The 25,755-nt window shown below is 37.5% G+C and overlaps 5 protein-coding genes across 5 annotated transcripts; 3 read left to right on the forward strand and 2 right to left on the reverse strand.

Annotated features, from left to right (window-relative positions):
- Positions 1-142: 142 nt before the first annotated feature.
- On the forward strand, positions 143-6,707 carry LOC120014825 (ATPase family AAA domain-containing protein 3C). The gene is made up of 8 exons (XM_038866899.1): positions 143-533; positions 657-752; positions 1,598-1,708; positions 2,395-2,704; positions 3,078-3,168; positions 4,159-4,501; positions 5,055-5,203; positions 5,904-6,707. The coding sequence occupies exons 1-8, from the start codon at positions 255-257 to the stop codon at positions 6,424-6,426; spliced, it is 1,902 nt and encodes a 633-aa protein (XP_038722827.1). The 5' UTR covers positions 143-254; the 3' UTR covers positions 6,427-6,707.
- Positions 6,708-7,248: 541 nt separating this feature from the next.
- On the forward strand, positions 7,249-9,457 carry LOC120015704 (late embryogenesis abundant protein D-29-like). The gene is made up of 3 exons (XM_038868239.1): positions 7,249-7,660; positions 7,783-7,844; positions 8,457-9,457. Exons 1-3 carry the CDS (start codon positions 7,461-7,463, stop codon positions 9,260-9,262), a joined length of 1,068 nt encoding a protein of 355 aa, XP_038724167.1. The 5' UTR covers positions 7,249-7,460; the 3' UTR covers positions 9,263-9,457.
- A 2,468-nt stretch (positions 9,458-11,925) lies between these two features.
- On the reverse strand, positions 11,926-13,645 carry LOC120014587 (zinc-finger homeodomain protein 6-like). The gene has a single exon (XM_038866577.1). It carries the CDS (start codon positions 12,830-12,832, stop codon positions 11,993-11,995), a length of 840 nt encoding a protein of 279 aa, XP_038722505.1. The 5' UTR covers positions 12,833-13,645; the 3' UTR covers positions 11,926-11,992.
- Positions 13,646-18,251: 4,606 nt separating this feature from the next.
- On the forward strand, positions 18,252-23,067 carry LOC120014065 (sugar transporter ERD6-like 6). Its single transcript, XM_038865994.1, has 18 exons — positions 18,252-18,667; positions 18,754-18,816; positions 18,900-18,989; positions 19,181-19,240; positions 19,328-19,393; positions 19,497-19,562; positions 19,658-19,733; positions 19,825-19,889; positions 20,024-20,116; positions 20,261-20,341; positions 20,472-20,556; positions 20,992-21,038; positions 21,155-21,217; positions 21,347-21,406; positions 21,581-21,646; positions 21,740-21,799; positions 22,493-22,607; positions 22,707-23,067. The coding sequence occupies exons 1-18, from the start codon at positions 18,485-18,487 to the stop codon at positions 22,817-22,819; spliced, it is 1,452 nt and encodes a 483-aa protein (XP_038721922.1). The 5' UTR covers positions 18,252-18,484; the 3' UTR covers positions 22,820-23,067.
- On the reverse strand, positions 23,065-24,890 carry LOC120014066 (epoxide hydrolase 3). The gene is made up of 4 exons (XM_038865995.1): positions 24,076-24,890; positions 23,543-23,632; positions 23,387-23,454; positions 23,065-23,298 (listed from the first exon to the last, which is right to left on the reverse strand). The coding sequence occupies exons 1-4, from the start codon at positions 24,727-24,729 to the stop codon at positions 23,181-23,183; spliced, it is 930 nt and encodes a 309-aa protein (XP_038721923.1). The 5' UTR covers positions 24,730-24,890; the 3' UTR covers positions 23,065-23,180.
- Positions 24,891-25,755: the final 865 nt, after the last annotated feature.

Below are 25,755 nucleotides of genomic sequence, written 5' to 3' on the forward strand. Positions count from 1 at the left end.
TTATGCTTTCAATTGTCCTTTATCAATGGGGGAAATTGTAAAATAATTCTGAGGGGTCAAAAATTAATTTAAGAGAATAAAAAGAAAAAAATAAATAATTGGGGGGGTTACAAAAAAGTATATTATGTTTCAGCAGTTCCGTTTAAACTTTAAACCCAGAATTAGGGTTTATGCTCTATCGCGCCATATAGTGAAAGCCCTTGTGATTCTGAATCCAAGCGTCAAAATTCCAGTGATTATTGTTGCGGGTTAGAATGACTATCTCCATGGCTTTCTCTAAATTATCATCTTGTGTTGCCATAGCCGCCGCGGCTGCGTCCGCATCCACGCTTCAGAACCACGCGTACGCTGACTCGCCGTTTCGCTTCTATCCATTCTCTTCTTCTACTTCCTCATCGCCGTCTCAAGAGGACGAAGCTTCGAATGCAAAATCCGAACCTGAAGAGCCAAGAAGGTTAGAGTTGGACCCGGAGGCACTGGAGAGAGGTGCCAAAGCTCTTCGTTATATAAACAAATCTCCTTTATCTAAACAGGTTCGACCCTAATTTCAGGTTTTGGTTATTAGCTCTTTCAATAAAAAGCTGAATCATAAAATGTTGAATTACTTTGAAGTAAATTCAATTGGCTTAGCTAGTTAAGTGTACTTCTATTGCCAGGTTTTTGACCTGATGAGGAAGCAGGAAAAAACTCGCTTGGCAGAGTTGGATGCTGAGAAGGCACATTACGAAGCTATTCAATCTCAACTTGACATCGTGAGTGATTATATTATTTCATGCTCGTTGAGCTCCATTTAGCTGTTTCATCCTTAATTTGAGTTGTACAACACAACTATTAAATGTATGTCTTTCTTAAACTATTTGTTGGTATGCACTACAGTAGTATTAGTTGAATTTTCCCCATAGGTAATATCCTCCTATCTTGCTAAGAAGGCTGATGGTTTTCAATACGAGGGCTTAATCATATCATCCAAAGAAATTGCTATGCTTTTAGTTATTAAGATAAGTTTTAAAGTTTATTTTCTTCTTTTTATAAGACTATGGAATCCCCGGTAGCCTAGGGCCACCATTCTGGATCAATAGTAATGGGCAAGTAAACTCCAGATACTTGGAGTGGCCACTAATAAACAACATCCGTTCACAAGGCTATCGCAGTGAGCGGGGTCGGGGAGTGACCCCTCACCTGTACATAAAGTAGGTCGTGAAAGTTTTTGCGATGGGGCTTGAAACAGGGCCTCCTAGCTGGAAGTTCGTATCAACCACCCAGCGAGGGACGGGCACCTGTGAGGGCTGGTTTTAAAGCATTTAGTTGTGCCATTTTGACATGCTAGTAGTTTCCCATGTGTGATAGAATGTGGAGATATTCCGTGTTCTATTATAATTGGGCATACAGCTAGGGTATTTTTGTCTTATATCGCATTGCACTTGTGTAACTCCTCACGTTAAAAGTCGATGTGCAAATTGCAGCCAATATCACAGCATATTTCTATTTCATTTAGGAAAGTTTTTTTTAGCTGTAGACAATATTATCTTTATGAGCCATCCGTGTTTTCAGAGACATTGTTTGATTTGGAAATTTGTTGATTTACTATGATTGGCAGGAAAGGCAAAGGAAATTGGCTGAAGAGCAGAGAAATCTGGTGCAAAAACAAGCTCAAGCAAAGGCACAAATGCTGCGATATGAAGATGAGTTGACAAGAAAAAGGATGCAGGTTAGTGTTATATTTTCAACAATTCTCTTAAACATTTACAATGTCACAAGTTAACTATGTTTGCGCTTGTAGCCGGTCTCAAGCCCAGAAAAAAGAGGAGGGTCATGGTTGGCTGATAGCTAGCATAAATTTTTTGTTAAACCTATGAACATGAATCAAAATGAGAAATTTTTTTGGAGCAGCGATAAATGAGCGAGAGTTGGCACAAATGTATCTCAATAGCGAAGCGTTGCATCAGACCTCGGGTGTAGTGATAAACGAGTAAGGGCATTCATGACATTGTTCAGGGCATTCCAAGTAGGGAGAAAATATTATTAGGACATTTAAATGGATATATAGGGAGAGATAATTGAAACTTTGATAGTGCATATGGAGGGTATGAGTTTTGAGATAGCAATGAGGATGGAGAAAATATTTTAGAGTTTGTCGTGTATATGGAGGGTATGAGTTTTGAGATAGCAATGAATATGGTGAAAAGAGAATCACATTTAATTATCCTTAGGAGTGCGGATAACTCTAGTTAGATAGATTTCATTGTTACGCGAAAGATAGATATAAGACTTCGTAACCACCGTAAATGTTTGTAAATATTATTTACCTCATCTGAATTAAATAAAGGCTGAATATATAAATAGTTGGTCTTTTGGCTAGGCAGCTACATTTTACTGTCATGTTATCATTTGCAGGAAGATCATGAGTCTCAAAGGCGCCATAATACTGAATTGGTTAAAATGCAAGAAGAATCTTCCATAAGAAAAGAGCAAGCAAGACGAGCTACGGAGGAGCAGATCCAAGCTCAGCATCGGCAGACAGAGAAAGAAAGAGCAGAAATGGAACGGGAGACCATTAGAGTTCAAGCCATGGCTGAGGCTGAAGGCCGTGCCCATGAAGCAAAACTTACTGAGGAACATAATAGGGAAATGCTCAGACAACGTATTCACGGTGAAAGAGAGAAATGGCTCGCCGCGATTAATACAACATTTAGTCATATTGAAGGCATGTAATATGATTGTTATTATTAAATCCTTAATTTCTCGAATTATGGGCCAACTGAAAATTCAAATTATTTTGGTTTGGGATTGCTTACCCACATCTCCTCCACTCCTGGTTGGTTTCTCATTAATTGAGTCCAATGCTTCATTTGGTACACAAATTGTGGAAGCTAATAATATTATTTGAAGCATATATGGAGAAAAAGATTCTCGAGCAATGTTCTGTCAGCCTTCATTTTTGCCTGTCTTGTTGTTTTATAAAAAGGTTATCTTTTTGTAGGTTGAACTATATATTCACTAAAACACCCATTATTCTTATTAGACTAAACTTTAAGATGGTATTTTATGCTATTACTGATTTCCGGCGAATTTTGCAGGGGGTTTCAGGACATTGTTGAATGACAGAAGTAAGTTGCTTATGACTGTTGGAGGAGTTACTGCGTTAGCAGCTGGAGTTTATACTTCTAGGTTTACATCCCATCCTTCTTGCAGTTTAACTTTTTATAACTTATTTATTCGGAGGAGCCACTGCATTTGTCGCTATAAAAGATTCCAAAATTGGTCGATCTGGAATCGTAGAATAGGAATAATACAGCCAGGAGTGAATGCTATGTTTCTTATTGCAATTAGCTATATTTTATTTATTTATTCATACACTATCAATGAACTAGCTTGTTTATTTTATTATGGCAAATATGCTTGAGCTATTGGGAGGCTTGGATTTCTACATGGAGATAAATAACTTTATTGCAAGAAATATTGGAAGGACTTTGGGTGTTATTATGATTTCAGTTGTGCGTGGAACTTGCCTTGAAATGTTAAAAAATGAGATTCATATCCTGATACCTTAGCCCTCATTGAATATATGGTAAATGGTTTCACATTATATGTGAAGAACTCGGACTCAAATTTATGTAGTGCCTTTAAGAGGAAAGAAAGAGAGATTCAATGAGTTGAAATTAGATAATATCTTGCAAAGTCGCAAAGATTGGATTGATCATTCCACTTGTTATCAGAGAAATAACTTATTTGGATCTTTTCTTAACATCAAGCATGTTTGGTACCAGATAAAAATGTCAACCCCAGTAGTTTCTTTGTTAGCCACATTAGGATGTATTGTGCATCCAATGCCCACAACGCTCTGGGTTGTAAATGTGATCCAGTGGTAGAGTTGTTGCAAGGTCACAAGTTCAATTCCTAGATACAACATCTATACATATTATGTTTGGGTAATGTCTGCGCATATCTTGCTTGTACGTGACCTTCCCTACTGTGGGAGCCTTATGCACGGTTGTTGTTTACTTACCAAGGGGGAATACATGGCCTTAACCGTAATAGATTGGATGTGATGATGAGCATTAACTTTATTACCTTTATGTAGAACCTGGTCAATGATGCTTTTTTGTTAATTGAATTACTAATCTAAATTACTTTTCAAAATCTCTGCTCTACTTACAGGGAAGGTGCTAGAGTTACCTGGGGTTACGTTAATCGGATACTGGGCCAGCCATCTCTGATTCGAGAATCATCCATTGCTAGATTTCCATTGTTAGGGGTTGCATCTCAAGCAAAGAACAAAATTTTGAAATACAGCACTGCAGCTGGGACTGCGGGGCCTTCAGAAAATAAAAAAGGTTTCAGTAATATTGTTCTTCATCCCTCATTGCACAGGAGAATAGAGCATCTTGCAAAAGCTACAGCAAACACCAAGACTCACCAGGCACCCTTTCGCAATATGCTCTTTTATGGACCTCCTGGCACTGGTAAAACTATGGTTGCAAAGGAGATAGCTCGAAAATCGGTATGGTGGACTTCTATGCATTGCACTTATTAATGTACTTCTTCTAGTATAGTAGAACCCTACGTGGGCAGGATGATAGATAGGTATTGGTTAACGTGATCTGTTTAATTGCTTGCTCCTCTACTCATGTCTTGAGGTGGGATTGATCTCTGCAGGACTTCTTGAAGTGTGACTGCATGAATGAAATTGCATTCCATTCCATTCCTTAGGCATCAAATTATTGTTGAGGCATTTGCCTTTTCATAGTTTCATAATACATAGGGAATGGCATCTGTCAGAAAATATGACAATTTTCTGAGACTTCATTACTTATATTAGGAGCTCAGTTTCTTTTATAGTAACTGTCAACAATGTCCTATGTAAGTGGACTTGGTTGCATCAGTTTTTCCAGATAAATAGATGATTGCAGGCTACTACTTGATAAAATTTGACCTATTGGTTTAGGATGCCTCCCTGTATGGGGCACAGACCAAATGTTTGGAAGTTCTTAGTTTCAAAAGTTTTCCCGCAAATTTTTTTTCATTGTCATTTAATCTCAAGTCTTCTTTTACAGGGTCTAGATTATGCCATGATGACAGGAGGAGACGTTGCCCCATTGGGGGCACAAGCTGTCACCAAAATCCATCAAATATTTGATTGGGCTAAGAAGTCAAGAAAAGGTTTACTCCTTTTCATTGATGAAGCTGATGCTTTCCTATGCGAGTAAGTTGGACTTGTTAATATCCCTTTGCTAGGCAAATCTGGATTCTGAAGATAGTTAATCTGGTAAAGGAAACATATTGGGCCTGTAGATACTTGATAAACATTAAAATAACTTTACCGTTGTTTATGGACTAAACTAAGAGAATTGTTTTCTTTTTCGTTGGAATTTTTGATATACATGACATGGCATGTACAATATTGCATTTAGTGTAGGTTTAAAATAATTTCAATGTTGTCATATTCTATGTTTCTTGATTGTTGTGTGGTGCGTATTTAAGAGGCCAGTATACCTAGAACCCATTGTCAACACCTCAACTTGGGATAGTGGTTGAAGACGCGACTTTTGTCAAGATTAACTTTGTAGTCATACTTCTTGTTTTATATAACATCTCATGGTGCTTTCAGTTGCAGGTATTAACCTACAATGCATTGTGTAAGGATGACTTATACAAATTGTGGTTTTAACTGTAATGTTTTAAATTTACTTTAGCCTTTTCTGTTGTGGTTTAATAATGAACACTTGTGAACTCCATTTGACCAATTTAGAGTATAACCAAGGTTATGACAGGCTTTGTTGTGAGGTCTAGAACAACTGTGATGCTTGTAGTTGGTTTTTCGGGATTGATATTTTTTCGCCACTGTGAGTCATTTGTACTAAATCCTGGAACAAGGTTATAATGCTACAATTGATCTGATGCAGGCGCAATAGTACACATATGAGTGAAGCCCAACGAAGTGCTCTCAACGCATTGCTCTTTCGAACTGGTGATCAATCAAGAGATATAGTTCTCGTCCTCGCCACAAACAGACCGGGAGATCTAGACAGTGCTGTTGCTGATCGTATTGACGAAATGATTGAGTTCCCTCTTCCTGGTGAAGAAGAACGCTTTCAATTGCTGAAGCTTTATTTGAACAAGTACCTTTCAGGTGAAGGCGACAAGGAGTCCGGCTTGGGCTCTTTATTCAAGAAGCCTCCGCAGAAGATCACTGTTAAAGATGTTTCTGAAGAAGTGATTCGAGAAGCTGCTAAGAAGACAGAAGGGTTCTCTGGCCGTGAGATAGCTAAACTCATGGCAAGTGTCCAAGCCACTGTCTACGGAAGCCCTGACTGCGTATTGCGTCCCCAGTTGTTCAGGGAGGTTGTAGACTATAAAGTTGCTGAACATCATCAACGAATAAAATTGGCGGCTGAAGGTGGTCAACCAACTCATATGGGGAATTAGCTGCTGAGGTTTTTGAACTCTTCGGCTCTTCCTCTTAAGAGAATTTTGTTATTTGAATTTTGAAGTTCATATAATGTTTGATCAATACCTATAATTTATACTATCTTCACTCATTTAGGAGAGATGGGTTCAGCAGAGTTGATACAAGTCCTCCTTAGCCTAACTTCTCATGAAATCTGTCACCCAATATTTGAACCAGGAAAAACGGGTTGATAGTCTAGAACGACATTGTACAAGATTGCCTTTTGGGCATTAGATGTGTGCATAAATGTGGACTATCAGATCCACATGCATGTGAGTTTTTTACTTTATGACAAGATAAATTAGTTATAGTTCAGTGCATGATCACAATAGTATTTTATCACAATGAGAATCGAACTTAGAATTTCTTCCTGAGTCAATATGATTTCACCAACTAAGTTATCTCCCAAATGGTTATGGGTTGTTAACTTGCTATTTAATTAGTCTTTATTTTCCATTTAATTGCATTCAGTTGTAGAGTGCGACCGACTTGGAGACTTCTTCAGGGCAGGATGCCAATCTCTAGCCTCGTATGCCAGGCCCGACTATGATATTGGGCTTCATTAGGCCAGTCAGATCAGTGAGCTTAAAACCGGTAATGTTCCGGCCCGCTAGGTGGACTCCCAGCCCAACCAATGCCTCTGGTGAGGCTCTGGGTCTTAATTCAACCTTAATCACGGCCCAAGGTCATATTTCCTTTACGCTTTTGCCCTTATTCTTTCCATTTCCGTTCAATTTATTTTACACGAGCAAAACTCGCAGTCTGCGTGTACTCATTCAAAACGTTGCGTATCATGCGGCGACGAACAGAAACCCTTTTGAATACACACGTGTCGCAAGCCCAGCATCCAACTCCCACAAAATAGTCCCCCATTCTCGCCACGTAGCTCTCTCTTGACGCCACGTTTCCAATCCCCAACGGTTTCTCAGACCCCAGCGTAGAAATAGAAACAACCAACAGCGTTCATAGTCTCCAGTTACTGTAAAGAAAACACAGAAATCAAGAGTGATCGATGGAGAAGAGATTGGTAATGGCGGTAGTATTGTGGTGGCTGGCGGTGTCGGTGGATTTGTGTTGGTGCTGGGGAGAGGATGCGGCGCAGAGAATGAATCTGGCTGCAGAGAATGTCAAAGTTAAAGCAGAAGAGGCCGTTGACGATGCCAAGGAGAAGAGTGACTCCTGGACTACCTGGGCTTCTGATAAAATCTCCGAGTAAGATTACACGTACCGTCAAAAACATACATATATACTATTAAATGTCTATTTGAGTACAATATTCTATTGAATAGACATATAGATCTGTTACTTACATAATATAGTGATGGTGGAATCAGGGGATTTGGAGACGGAGAAGGCAATGCAAGAGAGGGGGCTCAGAATATAGTGGACAGAACAGGTAATGCTGCATATAATCCTTTAATTGCTTGATTGTTCAATTTATTTCTTATTATTTTGTTTTACTATGTCTTTTTCTCACAAAAATAGACAAGCTAAATGGATAATGTGTGTGTGCCACTGTGCCTTGCAATTCAAATTTAATAGCTTGCATTCGTTGAGACAATTTGGAATTGTGTGTTGACACCGATGAAGTTTTGGTTGGATGATGAAATTGACTGTATAACTCCTTGTAAATGTTGTTTTGGTTGGGATGATGAAGTTGATTGTGTAACTCCTTGTAAATGTGGGAGGTCGCACACGTCCAACAATTTAGGCGTTATTTCCTTGCATTGGCCAAAAGGCCCATGGCCATGGGAGGTTCCCGCAAGGGCTCTTCGGCCTTGTCTAAACTGTCCCAGCTCTCCAGTGGGCATGTTGGTCTGAGATTTCTCGGTTACACAAAAAAAAGTATAGTATTAGACACCAACGAATTGCAAACATGACATAGATATATGGTAGATTTGGATGAAATTTCAATGAAAAAAGTGAGTCATTGGAACTTCGATAATGTCGATAATTCTTTGTGCAAACTTGAGGATTTTGCACCTGATTACATTTATATACTTTACAGATCATGCTTCGAGTTATGCGTCGGAGAAGGTGGATCAAGGTATACGAATGGCTACTGACAAGGCTAGTGATGCCAAAGACACTATGACAGAAGCAGTGGATCATGGAAAAGATAGAGCAGCTGATGCTTACAACATGGCTTCAAATATGTTCGCAGCAGACAAGGATTATGACACTTGGTTGAGCACGGCTTCAGACAAGGCAAACTACATTAAAGATAGAGCAGTAGATACAATGGAGTTCGGAAGAAAAAGAGCGCGAGATGCTGCGGACACGGCTTCAAATTATATGCCCTCGCATGAGGACTTTCAAGCTTGGCATAGCGCGGCTGCGGACAAGGCTGATTACATTAAAGATAGGGCACAGGAAGCTATGAACATGGCTTCGAATTATATGCCCTCCCATGAGGACTTTCAAGCTTGGCACAGGGCGGCTGCGGACAAGGCAGATTACATTAAAGATGGGGCACACGATGCAATGAACACGGCTTCGAATTATCTGCACTCGGATGAGGACTTTCAAGCTTGGCATAGCGCGGCTGCGGACAAGGCAGATTACATGAAAGATAGAGCACAAGATGCTATGAATTTGGCATCCGATAAGGCAAGTGATGCAATGGAACATGGTGGGGAGAAAGCAGCCGACTATTACAATGAAGCGAAGAAGAAGATGGGAGATGCTTATGAGTCCGCAAAGGATACTATGAGCGATCAAGCCAAGAGTAACTATGAAGCTGCCAAAGAGAAGGTGTCAAAGGCTGCAGGAGATATTGGAGAGAGCATGAGAAAGAGTACCGCGGAGCTTTGAGCATTGAAAGATACACTAGCTCTTAGTCCATGTGAGTCATCTGCAACTGCTTGTTTTGGATTCTTTGATTTCTTCTAATAACGTGCTGTTATAAGGATCTTAGGCTTTGTCTTTGTTATAGGAATTACTTCGTTTTTTCCCCAAAATTTTGCTCTTTCTTTTTGTTAAAGACAGCAATTCATTTTTGAAAGTAATTGACCAATGGATTTACATTTAATTGATTCTCCACTTGGGATTAGTTGAGCCGAGGCTCAATTTAAACCACTTGAAAATAATGGTGTCAACTTAAACTCGAACTTTCTACCTTAGGTGAGATTCTTTATGCCTTAAGTTTGGAGACATATAAGATCGAAATTATTTATGCCTTAAGTTTGGAGACATATAAGATCGAAATTATTTATGCCTTAAGTTTGGAGACATAATCGTTATGGCCAAGTGGTTTGGGATTATTGAATCTTCAATACTGAAAACCCAATTATGCTATACTTTTGACTGCGTTATTGGCTTTTGGTGAAATATATATATCTAGTAGACTAGTACCTAAAGAGGGTCCTTAATCACAGGAGCCGCAAGTAGAAGGAAATTTTCTCAGGTAATTACATTAGTAGACACTATAGATAACTGGACAAAAGAATAGGAATCAAATGTCAATTTATTACCAAAATCCTCGGCGTGGATGCTATATATTGAGAATTTGACATGTTTTGTCGTTTCATCCAGTAAATTTTGTCGTTTAGTTCAATAATAATTTTAGCTATTTGGTGAAAGGAAAGGGAAAAGAAGAGAGAAGGTAATACTGTCTATATATATTTACTGTTGGGCGCCCTGGAGGGTCCATTATATTAATTGCCTCATACCCTTTTTCTTCCTATGTTGAACATCCCTACTTCATGTAACTGTTTCTGCATTGCATGTGAGAGCTTATCTGTTGTTTGAAAGTTGAAGCCGACTTCCTTTCTCATCAGATCATATCAACTTTTGAATGCTCCTGTCATTAAAACTTTGACCAAATCTTCTGATCAAATCCATTAAATAGATAATTTTTTTTGTCATATTATATTTCCCTAAAAGATGAGTCTTTTTTTTTTAATGGACTTAAACACATCACTTCATTCCATAATAACAAAACACATGGATTAGATCAAGATTTTTGACTTCTCTTTCATTAAAAAACACTTATCTCCCTCAAATCTAAGAGTATTCGCATTATTGTGCACCAAACAAATATGTCTCGTTAGAACACACTAGCGAAATCGGTGTTGTGAAAAATTCAATATAGATGGATAAGAAGAATAAGATTTCATCTTCATGGAAAATGATGTGGTGAAGAAACATTGTGTATTCTTTGTTGTACAAAACAGAGCGTGGTCTCCTCCTCGGATCTATACTGCAAGAGAAATTTTGGTTGAGATAAACTTTAGAGAGAGAGCGGATGCAGCTAGGGTTTAATTTCTACTCTTTTTTTTTTTAATCTTGCACAATCATATACTAAACGATGAGTCTCTTTTTTTTGGAAACTATATATTTCGTGTTATATGTTGGCATTGCACTTCTGTAATTGATTTCTTTTGACATAAGAGTTGATGATAGTTAATTATTTTCACTTTGAAAATAAAATCCATGGAACTAGTTAAATTCAAACATAAAGCTAATCTTGAGGATTTTAGTGATCATATAATTGGCTTGGAACAAAATTTAACTTCTCATATTTCACTTTTTCTCTCTCCCGAATAATTATGGAGCTAGGTTGATTTAGATTAACACCTTAATTCATGTACCATCTCGAAATTACTGCTTTTTTCGTATGTTTGTTTTTCATGCATTTCTTGTTTTTCGAAAAAGAAAAAAAAAACACTCTAAAAACACATTTGGTTGTACATTTTAGAAAACACGGAAAATATAAAATTAGTGAAAACGGAAAGGAAAAAAAACATTTTCTAAAAAATAGAAAATATGAGAATTAGATATATGATATCTAAGGATTTGGTTTGCCATTGCTAATGAAGAACTGTCCTAGAATTGGACTGTTGAGAGTGACGTATCATTATTTGCTAACATCAGTTCTATCAATTTCATTCACACATGAATTATTATCACTAGATCATAAGAGAGACTTATAATCATTCTAAATATCCCGTATAATTCGGCTTTAATTGCATTGAAAAACTAAATGAAAAATCTGTGGTAGGGCAAGCAAACCTTAAAAATTATTTTATCCCGTCAAATAATAAAATCAGCGCCCTTTGTCTTATAATTGAGTTTAGAGGAAGAAGTACAAAACTTATTCAGTCAATAATAATAAAACTAATATTTTAAAATTCAAAAAAAAAACACCGATATTTTCAAGTATGAACCTCACTAACTTCTCCATTTCTATCTTTCTGCTAGCTTTAACACTAATAAACAAAATCAAGGTCTCCGCTATTCGACATGAACGCACACAATTTTATATGGATTACGTGCATCATCTCAACATTTAGGATAGCTGTGATAGGAAACACTGGGATCAATCATGATCTTTAGTATTTTCATATAGATTAATAGGGTAAAATTATCAAGTGAATGTGGTAATGAATATCACTTATAACCTATATTTTCTCATCTAGTTCCTTCGGTTATGCACTTCAAGATCTCTGAATTATCATCAACTAATCAAATCTCAAATCTATATATATATAACTATATATGATCAATATATATATGTGGGTAACAATTGGGGGATGTGGAATATTAGTCTCTTACATTTGTTGTTTTCTTCTTCATGGCTTGTTTGTTGTTGTGCATCCACACTTTAAAACACTGCCTTTTAACATCCACTTGACAACAAAACTCTTGCACTTGTTGTTCATCTCGTCTCTGAATCTTCCAACCCAATTTATCAGCAAATTCAGCCATCTTGTCCTTCTGTTCTTGACTAAACTTGGTCCTAAATCTCTTCCTATTCGGCTGCAGCATCGTCGTCTGCCCTCCCAATTGATACATATTCAGATCTTCACTAGACGACTCCGCCGCCCCTCCACCCCCGAACGCCATCATCACCGGCGCAGTAGGCCGCCTATGATGATGCAATTGATGATGAGATGCAAAATTAGGTAATTGGGGAGGAGGAGCAGCTATGGTAGTAGTACTGTCTCTTTGGCCGTTGTGGTAAGGGAAGTAAGAATTGGTCGTTAGATACTGCGTTGACGAGGACTCTCCATTAATCTCTTTTCTGTGAAAATTCCTGTGGCATTCACACGCTGCACATTTCAATGATTCTGTTGTATCTTCTTCGCCGCTGGGCATGAATTCTCCGCACCCGTCCACAACATGTGCTCCCATGCTTGCCGCGTGATTCTTCTGACATTCTCGATATCGGACTGTTGAGGTTGATTCGGTCGGTGATCTTACGATTGATCCGGTAGCAATTGGTGCGGCCGTGACCACGATTAATCGAGGTGAGCTCAGATCTTGCGGTGGCTGGGGTTGATTGATCGTTTGATGATGATGGGTACTTGTTCCTTCTCCATTGTAACCTAAAGAGATTGGTCTCCTTATTTTCTTATCCTCTCCTCCTCCTCCAAACTCCATTAGATCGGATGGTTTCTAGTTTAAAACAAACCAAAGCACGATCTGAATCTTGATCCGAGTTACTTTTTATTGTAAAAAAGCATATACTGTCTCATCATTGTAATCATCTCCATGATTAAATCCTCCTCTTTACTGTAAACTTTCCAACCCTAGCTAAGTCAGAATCATTAATTGATCCAAAAATACTTCCTAATCAAAGAGATAATCACAAGACCCACAAATTATTCTCCTCTAGCTCTAAGAAGGAGAAAAAGAAACTAAGATCTAGGAACTCAATTAGGGAGTAAAACTGATATTTGGGTCCCTTGAAGCAAGAGCTAAGTGAGAAAAAAACTTACCTTGTAATTATGAACAATAGAGTTGAAGCAAGAGAGAGAGAAGTGTAATTGCAGTATATCCAGGTTTGATGACCAGCTATAAGAAGGGCTAATCTCAGTTTAAAGAAGAGATGTTAGAACTTAATTTGTCAGAAAAAAAGGAGAGAAATTAAGAGGTGAAAAAGAAAGGACAGAGATGGGTGAGAAGGCTGTGTTTCCCAACATCCCATCTAACCCAATGAAGACTATCCATCAAAGGAACACCGAACACAGGTGGGTTTGCTTTGCTTTGCTTTGTACTGCCAAAGAAAAACAGTGATGAGTCTCACAGAACAACCGACAAGCTCATGCCTTCCTGCCTCCAGAGTAATATTGCTGAGTCTCTAATGAGACCTCTAACACAGGATCAGTGTTAGAGATTTCTAGGGTTTTGGTTTGTATAACCTGGATTAGTGGACAAAGAAGGGGTAGATCAGGGTGGGGGAGAGAGGCCAGGGGGGGGAGACTTTTGTTGTGATGTGTGCGGGGAAAGGAATTAAAAGGGTTAAAAATGCTGGCCCCACAACACAGCATTTGTCCTTGTTGTGTGTCAGATTCTCTCTCTATCTCTCCATCTTTTCAAATTTACATTTAATTATTTTTAATCAAAAGAAAGCAACGGTTGCGAGTTGCGACTTTACATTTTCATAATCTTCCATTATCTTTCCAATTAAATTTTCAAAATTATCTTCTGAACCATCTTTTTCTGTGTGTAGTGGGAATTATTGAAATTCTCAATCAAAACAAACTAAGATCCTTGCAAAGTCCACAAGAGATATTGTCCTCTTTAGATTCTGATTCATTGTGGATACATAAGTTTACCATCGAGGTTTATTTATACGTGTCATTAGTATGAGATGATATGAGCTTTGTTTATAAACCACTCAACCGTGTTATATAAGACCGATGTGTCCATTCATGGGTCACCGTCATTGATATTTGAGTGCTGAAAATGTGTTTCAAGGGTCAAACGTACTAAGTCCACAAGAGATATTGTCTTCTTTAAGCTTTGATTCATTGTGGAGACATCAATTTTACCATTGAAGTTTATTTATGTCTCTTTAGTATGAGAACAGTTAAGCTTTCTTTATGAACCACTAAACTGTATTATACCATATCGATATGAGATTTTGAGTATTGACAATAACAATTACCTAGAATTAAACATCATAAATAAAATTGGAAAAGGGTTATCTATCGATACCAGTCGAACATGATGCCCTCCCTATTTATGCATATACGTGTCAGCTGATTCTTTCAACGCGTGGAAGAAGCCCAACCAAGCACCAAGTCATCTAGATTTTGACGATCATATAATATAAATTATATAATCATCGGTTCATTAAATTACTGTTATTTATTCTGCCTAACTTGCTGTCATCAAGTGAAAAAATGATCCGGCCAAAAAAAAAGTGAAAAAATGAAATGAGATGGGTGGACCGAGATATATTGGTATTAAATTAATCCTTGTGATATACTATTATATAGTTTTATTATAATCTTAAATACTCATTTTAATAATGCTTGTCTGCTTTGTCCATTTTTCGTATGTATTTGTTGATGGACCATTACCGATTAATAATGACGATTAACTAAGTTGATGATAAGGGAAAGTATTCAAGAAATAATATTTTTTTTGTAGAGGAATTATGAACTACTTGTAGATAAACAAAGTTTGTCCCAGAGGGTGAAAATGGTTTTTTTTAAAAAAGAAAAGTTAGACCAAAATGGCAGAAATATCATCAATAACCTTTGCCATAGTAAGCTAGAACTTTTTTTTTAATCAAGAATGATGGCTTCAAAATGAGCCTCGACGTAGGCCATCAGATTTGCATGCATCAAAATTTTTCACATGACAATATAATAAATTGAGTCAAAACACAACGCGTAACCACAAAAGTATAATATTGATTTCCTTGAGAATCGAACTCAGGATCTCCCGATCCATGTGGTTTGACCCTTAAGAGATTCAGTATCTCGTCTAAGTGGTTAGAGTAAAGTAGAACCCTAACTTAGTAAAGTTTGATACAAAATCTTAACTTAGGTCCACCTCAAAACCTCCCAAAAAATTTATCAAAAGTAATTAATCTTGAAATTAAACTAATCTATCATATAATCCAAGTGGAAGGGAGACCCACATAATTTTGGACGCTAGCTAAAAGACATCTATGAAGAAACGAAGCTATGGCGTGGCATATAATAGTACCGAATGGGGGGCACTTCTGCATTTGGCCTATTTGATTTTGAGCCACCAATTTAAAAAAAAATGCTTAAAATGATAAATATAACATCTTTAGTATTAAGATCATCATCATGTATTTTTTAGGGAAAAACTGAATTCTTGACAAATTATTGTTACAAATATGAAACATTTTTTAGTTTTTACTGTTGGATCAAACTCCTTTGGCTTGTTATTATTTATCAATGGATTTTTTTTTTTGTCTTAAAAAAACATACAATGATAGTCTATACACCAAATACTTTGCATTTATTATCTTTTATAATTTATTAAAAATTATATAAATCTCAAATAGGCCAAAAGCATGCATGATTGTGGAGTGCAGGGTCCCGGACGGCCGGACCCAACCCAAGGATAACATGGTTGGGGGTAGAGGCCTTTTTCCCCGAACCATAATCAAGACAAGCGAATCTAAAAATATATTGGATCATTGTCACATCACCATATGCACGCGCTGCTGGGATTTATGCCTACTGTACGGCTGTGTGCGCTGTATGCCATCAAATGTATGCAACTTTGGAATCCAACAAAGACTTTTGCTTTTTATCTCCCCCCTGCTTGGTTTTTACCGGAACTCGTTTTCTCTCTTCCTATTATTATGCTTTTGAGTAGAATTAGATCTGTGTTTATGAAAAAGTGATACGGGCATTGTGTCACTACTCTTCATATGTTGTCCTGTCCCTTTATTGGGATTGCACGTTTATGCCTGTCTAATAAGTAAAATTAATGCATTCTTTGCCCAACAAGTGATCACGGGAGGATCTAAAAAAACCCACCTGACGATAGGAGCCTATATCAGGATTGGGTCTTGAAGTACTATTTCCGCATCCCCTTGACCAAATCCACCAACGTTAGGATTACTCGTTAATGGCTGATCCAATTTGATAGATTCACCCTCTGAAACAAGAAGTTCTTCATATTTGCGTGCACATAAGATTTTCATTTGATAACATGATAAATTAGGTTAAAACCCAACGCATTATTACAAGGATAATGTTTTCACTAGAAATTGAACTTAGGACCTTTCAAATCATATGATTTGCCTTTAGAGAAACTTGTCAATTAGGCAGGCTATCATCCAATTTGTTCATTCCAAGAAAACCCATCATTTACCGCCTAACTACATCACATAAATTAAGTCATGTGGTATTCTTTAACTCTCTGTAATTTATTTTTGGGTGAAATTCACATTCTATAACTTACCAACACTACTCAAGCAGCGTGAATGAATTCAAAATCCTCCCCCTTGATTGCTTTAATTGGCACTTTATAAAGGTAGCAATTCCATTGCTTGGTGCATGCCAAGCAATGCACTAGTGAAATGGGCGGTGAACCAGTCAACTATTCTATCAATAACACTAGATTATGAGCACTAAATATTGCACAAATACCTTGAGTTGTCATGTCAATACTAAGATTTATTCAACTTCACATAAAAGCAACAGTGGAAAAAGGGGGTCCATGTGTGCACTTTCATAATGGGAGGTAGCTGCCATGGATCCTTAACCATAAATTGCTTCCATCCAATCCTTTCTTCCAACATTTAATCTTCTCTTTTGATGCTTTCATTGAATTATACCCTGACTTTGTTGCGTATTTTGCAGACCTGGGTGTCCCAAACTTTCTTTTCCACTCCAACACAGGTTTAATAAGTTCTTTTATAATCGATAACGATATCATACAAATTTGATTTTCATACATTCAATATAAACCTAAAATTGGATCGTCAGGGCTACGCGTGATAACGTTTCTCACATGATGACATGTTAAATGGTGTCAAAACTCAACATGTGACCACAAAAGAGGTTTAATAAGATGTCAAACTATGTGGCATACATCCACATGCCTGAAATTCAAATTGATTGGACCTTGTTACTTACTTGATAGAGAATTATTTGCAAATGTAATTGGTGCCTCTCAAGTCTTGTCCGGTTAATTAGAAACTCTGATATGAAATACAACGAACTGCACCTCATTATTGCTCTCAACCTCAATAACTAACATTACACATGTTTTAAATAGCATGTTTGGTAAAGCTTATTTTCAAGCTTATGAGCTTCAAAATAAGCTCTGCCAAATATCCCACATAAACTAGCTTATAAGCTCTAGGAAAAAGCTTTAAATTGAAGCTTATTTTAGAGCTTACGCTTGTTTTTTTTCATTTCTTCTTTTTTATTAAGATAATATTATATAAAATATTTTTTTTATCTTTTAAATTAAATTTAAATATTTTTTTTTATAGTTTTAAGTTTCGTCAAATACCTAAGAGTTTATTTTACAACTTCCAATAGTTTGTTCAAATTTTGGGTTGAACATCAGTTATCCAGGCCCACTTTCTGAGAAGGAAAAGGAAAACAAGAACCAGGCCCAAAGTTCTAATAGTTTGTTCAAACTTTGGGTTGAAGATCAGTTACCAGGCCCACTTTCTGAGAAGGAAAACAAGAACCAGGCCCATACTTCTAATAGTTTGTTCAAACTTCGGGTTGAAGATCAGTTAGCCTAGCCAGGCCCACTTTCGGAGAAGGAAAACAAGACCAGGCCCAAACTTCTATAGTTACCCGTGTGGTGCAAACTGCTATGGGCCTTATGGCTGTCCGAGATTTACGTTGAGTCGTTGACCTAATTTGTCCGGAGTTTATATTGGATTGGGTCGGTACTGAGTGAAAAAGGAAAGAAATTAGTTCCAAAAAGGTGAAATTGTTAATATTTTACATATTATTTGTATTAATAATATATCTCTACATAGCTTAATAGCTTATGAAAAATGAGAAAAGAAAATGAAAAAGAAATCCATATCTCTCCCACGCTAAACTTGCTACTAATAGAAAATACGACAAAAGAAGTGGATAACAACAACAAACGCCAACGAGGATTCTTTCACCGCTGTCTAGAAGACGACACGGATGCCATTAATATCATTGCAGCATCGGCGTCCTTATCAGAATATCCGATCGCTAGTAGCAGACCAGAGATCCTCCGCACCTCTTCCAGAACAGCCGTAACTTATATCGAACAGTTGGTGTTCACATTGCCGAAATCTATCTCTGGTCGTTGAAAATGAGTTCCAGGGACGAGAATGAGGATCTGCGGAAGCCGTTCCTCCACACCGGGAGCTGGTACCGGATGAGTTCTCGACAGTCCAGCAGCACAATGGGATCGCAGGTTCTTCGTGATGGCTCCATATCTGTCGTTCTCTGTGTACTCATCGTTGCCTTGGGTCCCATCCAATTCGGCTTCACTGTAACATCAACATCTCTTTCTATCAAATTAATCTTTCCACGTGTGTTTTCGTCTGTTGATTTTTCTGGTTTATTGTGTTCTTGCAGTGCGGATATTCCTCCCCTACTCAATCTGGAATCATCAACGACCTCAACCTATCAATTTCAGAGGTTTGCTCTCTGGTTCCTGGTTTTTCTGATTCTATACTTTTGTTTCTCCAGCTTTAAATTGAGGCAACATTTGATGATGGCAGTTCTCTTTGTTTGGTTCATTGTCGAATGTGGGCGCTATGGTTGGGGCAATTGCTAGTGGTCAGATTGCGGAGTATGTTGGCCGGAAAGGGGTATGATCTGGATATTAAAATGCGAATCAGTTCAATGATCTATACACACAAACTGGAAAAAAATACGTAGAAAATCAGTATCGATGTTCATTTTCTAAATAGTTTGATTTACGTTTGTGCATTGATGTTGTTGACTGAGAATTGCTTAGGCCGCTAACTTTTGAAAGATACATTGCTATGTTGAATGACAGTCACTAATGATTGCTGCAATTCCCAATATAATTGGATGGCTCGCTATATCTTTTGCACAAGTAAGTGATATATGGTGATTTGGTTTTTTACCCATGATTCTGATCAAAACCTCTTACTATGAATGATATTTGCTAATGATTTTGTAGGACTCCTCATTTTTATTTATGGGAAGGTTGTTGGAAGGGTTCGGCGTGGGTATAATTTCTTACGTGGTAACCAGAATGGTTTATTTATATTCTTAAAAATCTTACTATTGTATTCCATTGAAATTTGTGAAAGGGCATAAACCACACAATTTCCATTAATCATGTCTAGGTGCCTGTATATATTGCCGAGATAGCTCCTCAAAACATGAGAGGAGCCCTTGGATCAGTGAACCAGGTTAATTGAGCTTCCTACCCAGTTTAAACTGCAAGTTCTATTACATTCTAAAAATTTAGTAGTCTTCTGATTTTTTTTGTCTTGTCATTTTGTAGCTCTCTGTTACGATTGGAATAATGTTATCTTATCTGCTGGGACTCTTTGTCAATTGGAGAGTGCTTGCAGTTTTGGGTAAGCCCTCTGGCCCCTCTCAAATCTGTTAATTAATCCGAGGGAGATTTTGGACACAATCATGCTAATGAGCTTTCACACCTCAATATAGGAATTTTACCATGCACAATATTGATCCCTGGCTTGTTTTTCATACCAGAATCTCCTCGATGGCTGGTAAGACAAGTGATTTACTAGTGTCTTAATAGAATTTTTAACTCCTATTTTTTTCCTGATCGATCTCCTTCATGAATCCTCTTTATTTCCTTTGTCTATTTGATGGGTGAGTGGATATTTTTGTTGGGGTCTAGGCCAAAATGGGGTTGACTGAAGATTTTGAAACGTCTTTGCAAGTTTTGCGTGGTTTTGATACAGACATTTCTGTTGAAGTGAATGAAATCAAGGTATTTGGGTAATGGAATATGTTTGGCATTTTGAACTTTTCAATTTAATTGAGATTGAAGCTGGAGATTGAAGCTGGAGATTAAAGCTGGGAATTGAATTCTTTGTAGAATAACTCAAGTTTCTAATTGGTGTACCTGCTGCAGAGATCTGTAGCATCATCGGGCAGAAAGACAACAATCCGTTTTGCAGATCTCAAGAGAAAAAGATATTGGTATCCTTTGATGGTAGATTGGTTTGTTATGACATATCGTATTTCATTGTGTATATTCTGTCCTACTTGATTCATATATTTTTTTGCTTTCTTGTTTGAAATTCAGTATCTCATGGTTCTTAAGAGCAATTTATATGGTTCAGGTAGGAATTGGATTACTAATGCTCCAGCAATTCAGTGGGATCAATGGTGTTCTATTCTACTCCAGTAATATCTTCGCAAGTGCTGGTTAGAACAACTTTTCCTTGAACAGTAGGAAGAATTCGTTTTATAATGCGTAGATACTTGGTATATCAAACACATCCTATGTACTACCATAGAAAATGTGGATTTTGTGTGTGAGAGCATACATGGATTATATGCTGATTGACATCCAACAAGGGTTATGCCCTTGTTACCATAAAACCAAGAACAGAAGATACATTTTCTTTTACGTTTGCTAGAGTTTCTTTATGATGCTCTGTTTGTCTGGTATGACATCAAATTGATAGTCTAAAACTTGGCTTATGCTGTTCATAAGTTTGAAAGAGAAGTTCTTTTTAAAAAACAATTACTCTTTGAGACTATCGTAAATGTTGTTGTGGCCTTGTTTTTTTTTTTATACCTGGCCTCTTTTCCTATATCCCAACTTTTTTTGTAACTAGGTAGTTATGATTTTGGCAGGGATAAAATCTAGTGATGCTGCCACATTTGGACTGGGGGCAATTCAGGTAAAGTAGGAGGTTGTAGATGCAAAGTTTAGTTTTTTTTTTTTTTTTTTTTTTTTTTCAAAATTGGAAGAAATGCTGGTCAGAATCATGAATTGAGAGGATTTCAATTTTTTTAGGTCATTGCCACCGGGGTCACTACGTGGTTGGTGGACAAGGCTGGTCGCAGGCTGCTTCTTATAGTGCGTTTGATGAATTCTTCAAATGAATTTTATTTTCAAAAAAAAGGGGAAAAAAAGAGATGGAATTTGATCCTTTAACAAAAAAAGACAATTGCAGACAAGTCTGAAAATTTGAAATGACTTTTGCAGATATCATCAACTGGAATGACTATTAGCCTGCTCCTGGTTGCAGTTGCATTTTATTTGAAGGTACTTTTTCTACTGTCCATGTAGGTTTATTAATCATATGCTTGTAAAGTCTTTCTAAGCCACAATTTTACAGTGAGGAATCAAGCATGTGGATTTCTTTTCTTTGCTTTTCATCTTAGGACTACTGAATGGTGCTTTCTTTTTGCTCTTCCTCTTCTTTTTTATTGATGTCAGGGCAATCTACCTGAGGATTCCCATTTATATAGCATCATGGGAACACTGTCACTTGTGGGCGTTGTGGTATGACATCTGTGTATGAGATGAATGATTTATAGGTCTTTCTCTATTCAATGTTTATGAAGGATCCTGTCTGACTGGCAATATTTTACCCAGGCTATGGTGATTACATTCTCACTGGGACTTGGAGCTCTTCCTTGGCTAATAATGTCTGAGGTGTGCACAAATCAACACTACTGTTCTATCCCACTAATAGAAAGCGTTGCTTTAATTTAGAAACCCTTGAAAGTTGAAACCACTATCATGTTTTCTCTTTCTGAATAGATTACAAATTAGTGCTATTAGTTCTTACATTGTCATGACTTCTTTTGGCTTGCACATTGTGAAGACTTTTCACAGTAGAAAAAAAAGAGAGTATTCTAAATTATTTTTCTTTTATTTAAGTAGAAAGAGATGTTGCTGGAATTCAGCAACAAGAGGGTAAAAATAAGAGATGAATCTATTAGGAAGAAAATGGGTGACAATCTGAATGGCATTCATTTTTTACTGGTAACTGTTGATACTGTAGTTCTTTAACAAGTTGTAGTTTGATAGTAGAGAAACTTTAAAACGAAATCTGAATGACCTTTATCTTATATTTGTTTTTTCAGAATTTTTTTTGTTATTGCTCTATGTTTTCTTATTCATGTAAGTCTTCTTTTGTGCTGCCACATGTTAAATACTTCTTTTCTCTGCCTGCATATGCGAGAGTTTCTGTTTCACCATTGAATATTTTTAGTATTGTATCGTGGCTGGAATGGCAAAGTGTACGAATTGTTCATTCCTTGTACATATTTGACGTGTAATGAACTTAACGGTATGAGCCAATTAATACAATGGACTGATCCATTTTAATTTCACCATTTTCAGATACTTCCAGTAAATATTAAGGGTCTAGCTGGAAGCGTAGCAACATTGACAAATTGGTTGTCATCCTGGGTAGTCACCATGACCGCAAACTTACTTTTGACTTGGAGTAGCGGAGGTGCCTCTCTCCTGTCTACCACATACATAGTCAATTGTTTTTGAGTAACATCCTTCTCTCCCCTTTTCTGTAGCTGGGCTAATATCTTTCCTGTAACAGGGACCTTCACTATATACGCTGCAGTCGCCGCATTTACTGTTATTTTTGTGACTCTTTGGGTTCCCGAAACGAAAGGAAGAACTCTTGAAGAAATCCAGTTGTCGTTCAGATGAAGGTTTTGCCAAGGCACGTATGAATCCTCCGATGGGTTTTTGAGTATATATCAATTTGCTTGCATAACTCTTCACTTGCCGTGCGTTGATGTTTTACGATCATTGTATTTGTGCCTCATGTTGTGGGTCTTGCCATCATAATTGCTTTGTTATTGTTTAAAAAAGAAAAGAAAAGAAAGAGGGATACTGAAATTCGTTTACCGATGTCATTTTTTTGGCCAAAGAAATAAGAGATGCTTTTCAAGTCATCAGCAACAGAGAACTTCCCATTTCTACTTCATAAGAGTTGGCAATATTGCTTCAGATTACAAGTAATATGTAGTAATTTTTGGTCTTGCGTGCATGTTTTTGGTGTACAAATCTATGGGAGGGAAGCAAGGAAACGCTTGAGGCACCTATTGTAGACACAAGGTCGCTCCAAGTGAACCAAATGCCCGGCCTTTGTTATGCCTTGAAAGGTTGCATTGTCTCCTAACTGCCTGTTTCAAGTGAAATCGAGCAATATAGTTAGTTCGGTAGTTGGGACCATGACTAGCAGCTATAAATATATGAGTATTTTGGACATACTCTTTCATGTTTTGTGCAAGCTGTAGGTTGAAAATCTGGTCATTTTCGCCCCATAAGAGATGGATTTTCTTCAAAACAGGAAGATCGAAAGGGACATGAATTAGTGCCAATTATAATCATAAGAAAGGGACAAAAAGATGCAATATTGATATATACTTGTCTGAAGCTGGGAATGGTTTCGTCCTTGTTACTAATGACTAAACCCTCCAGCAGTTCTGCTCTCTCCTTCCTGTCGGTGAACATCACCTGTTATTGTCACTCCAATAATCCACCAATTAGTGCCAACTCAATATATGATATCCACTAAATGAATGTAAAAGTTGATTACATGAACAAATTAAATCAGACCTCTCTTACAGCCTCTCCTTATGGAATAAAGACTTTCAACTACCTTTTTTGGGTAATTGGTATGAGTCTAAACTTGAGCTGGTAGGTCAGCGGCCAAAAGTCTAGCACATAAGCACAAGGGTATTGCTCACAATGGGATTGAACTCAGAACCTTCCGAGTCCATACGGTTTGTTCAAGTGATTTAGACTATCACCCAAAACAAAGCAACAAAAGCAAGTCCTACCTAATCTGCTAACTTAATCATCACAAATAATATGTAATGTTTTTGACGGTAACAGCTAATACAAAATCTAACACAATTATGTACATTTTAAGGATGAGAGTCACAGAATAAGCATACCTCAAGAAAATCTTTGTGAAGCCGACCGGGGAACCACAACTTTCTATAAGTAGCAACAGCGAGAAGTGCCTTAAGACCTTCAACAGAGGAAGGCAGAAGCAGCTCAGAAGACGAAGTGAAACCAATACTACTCAGTGTAGATTCACTAATAGAGTCAGTCATAGCCAAGATTGATCCAGACACAACCATGGCTTCAACCATATCAGGATACAACTCAGCAATCTTGAAAGTCACCATCCCTCCATAACTAAACCCGACCACTTTACACTTCTCCACCCCTAGCTTCTTTAAACCAGTAACCAAACACTCCGCTTGAAACTTGGGCGACCGGTCCGGTTTGTCAGTGGTTGAGCTGCCAAAGAAGAGAAGGTCAGGGATGTAAACAGAATACTTTTTAGTTAAGGCACCAACTTGGAATTGCCATGTTACAATTCCCTCTGCAGCAAAACCATGTATTAGGACAAGTACAGGTTTGGTTGGTTTGGACAAGATTTTGGGCTCTTTTTCCCCTTTTTTGGGCTTTTTTACGGTTTCAGTTGGAACCCAGAAGTTCATGACTGTGCCTGGCTCAATCTCTACTGTGTGGTGCTTCACTCCTGCCATTTTCATTAGCCTATGAAGTAATGGCTTCTGTGCTGCCACCAGGTTCACCATGTCTTTGTGTTTGGTGATGATTCAGGCAACCTGATGTAGATGAGAGAGAGAGAGGGAGAGAGGGATTTATATCAAGAAGGGAAAACCAGGTTTGGTGAGGGGTTGTTATCTGTTGCTACTCAAGGAAAGCTTTTCATATAATGAGAGATTTAATGCAAGAATTGCTATTGCTAGCTTTGATGACCCATGACTTGTTACTTTGAAACTAAAACTTGTCAAACCTTTTTATTTTAGCCCATATGAATTCAAGTTTGCTGATATTACAGTTCCTTGCACGACATTGATCTTATTTTCTTGTTTAACTACATCAGACACATGATAACAAAATAAATTGGAACAAAACTAAGCGCATGACCATAAATGTATTGTTCTAAGTGAAAATTGAAGTCATGACCTTTCCGAATCCATACGATTTAGCCTGAAGAGATTCACCATTAAACTATGTTACAAGTGGGGTTGCTTAACTACAACCAATTAACCATAATTCTTTTACGGGTTCATGTACAAGGTTGTTTGAATTTGATCAACTGCACCATCTACCCTGGCTAACTGATGTTTGTGCAATGTGGTTGACTTTTCAATTGCAATAAGAGAACCAAAAAAAATGTTAAATTTACTGTCCAAGGTTAGCTTTGGATGTCCACCAAAATATTTTGTTGTCTTGTAGTTAGTAATAGATGAATATAATATTGATTTCTTGAACTAAAATATTAAACACGTATACTTTACATATTTAATACAAATACAAAATTAATATATAAGGGAGCTTTGGATGGTCGAGCCCGGTCCATAGGAAGAGCCCAAAATAAGGTCTACTTAGACCGCAAATTGGTATGGCCCAGTTAGGACTGGTTTGTTTTGAGTAGCCCGGTCCATAAAAAAGCCCAAGATAAAGACTTTTGAAGGCCCAAAATGAGGTCAAGGTGCTTTGACCGCAATATTGGTGTGGCCAGTTTTGGACCGATATACTTGTTTTTGAGTAGTCCGGTCCGTAGGATGAGCCCAAGATAACTTCATTTGAGGCGG

Source organism: Tripterygium wilfordii, chromosome 14, assembly GCF_013401445.1.
Source record: "Tripterygium wilfordii isolate XIE 37 chromosome 14, ASM1340144v1, whole genome shotgun sequence".
Classification (NCBI taxonomy): Eukaryota; Viridiplantae; Streptophyta; class Magnoliopsida; order Celastrales; family Celastraceae; genus Tripterygium; species Tripterygium wilfordii.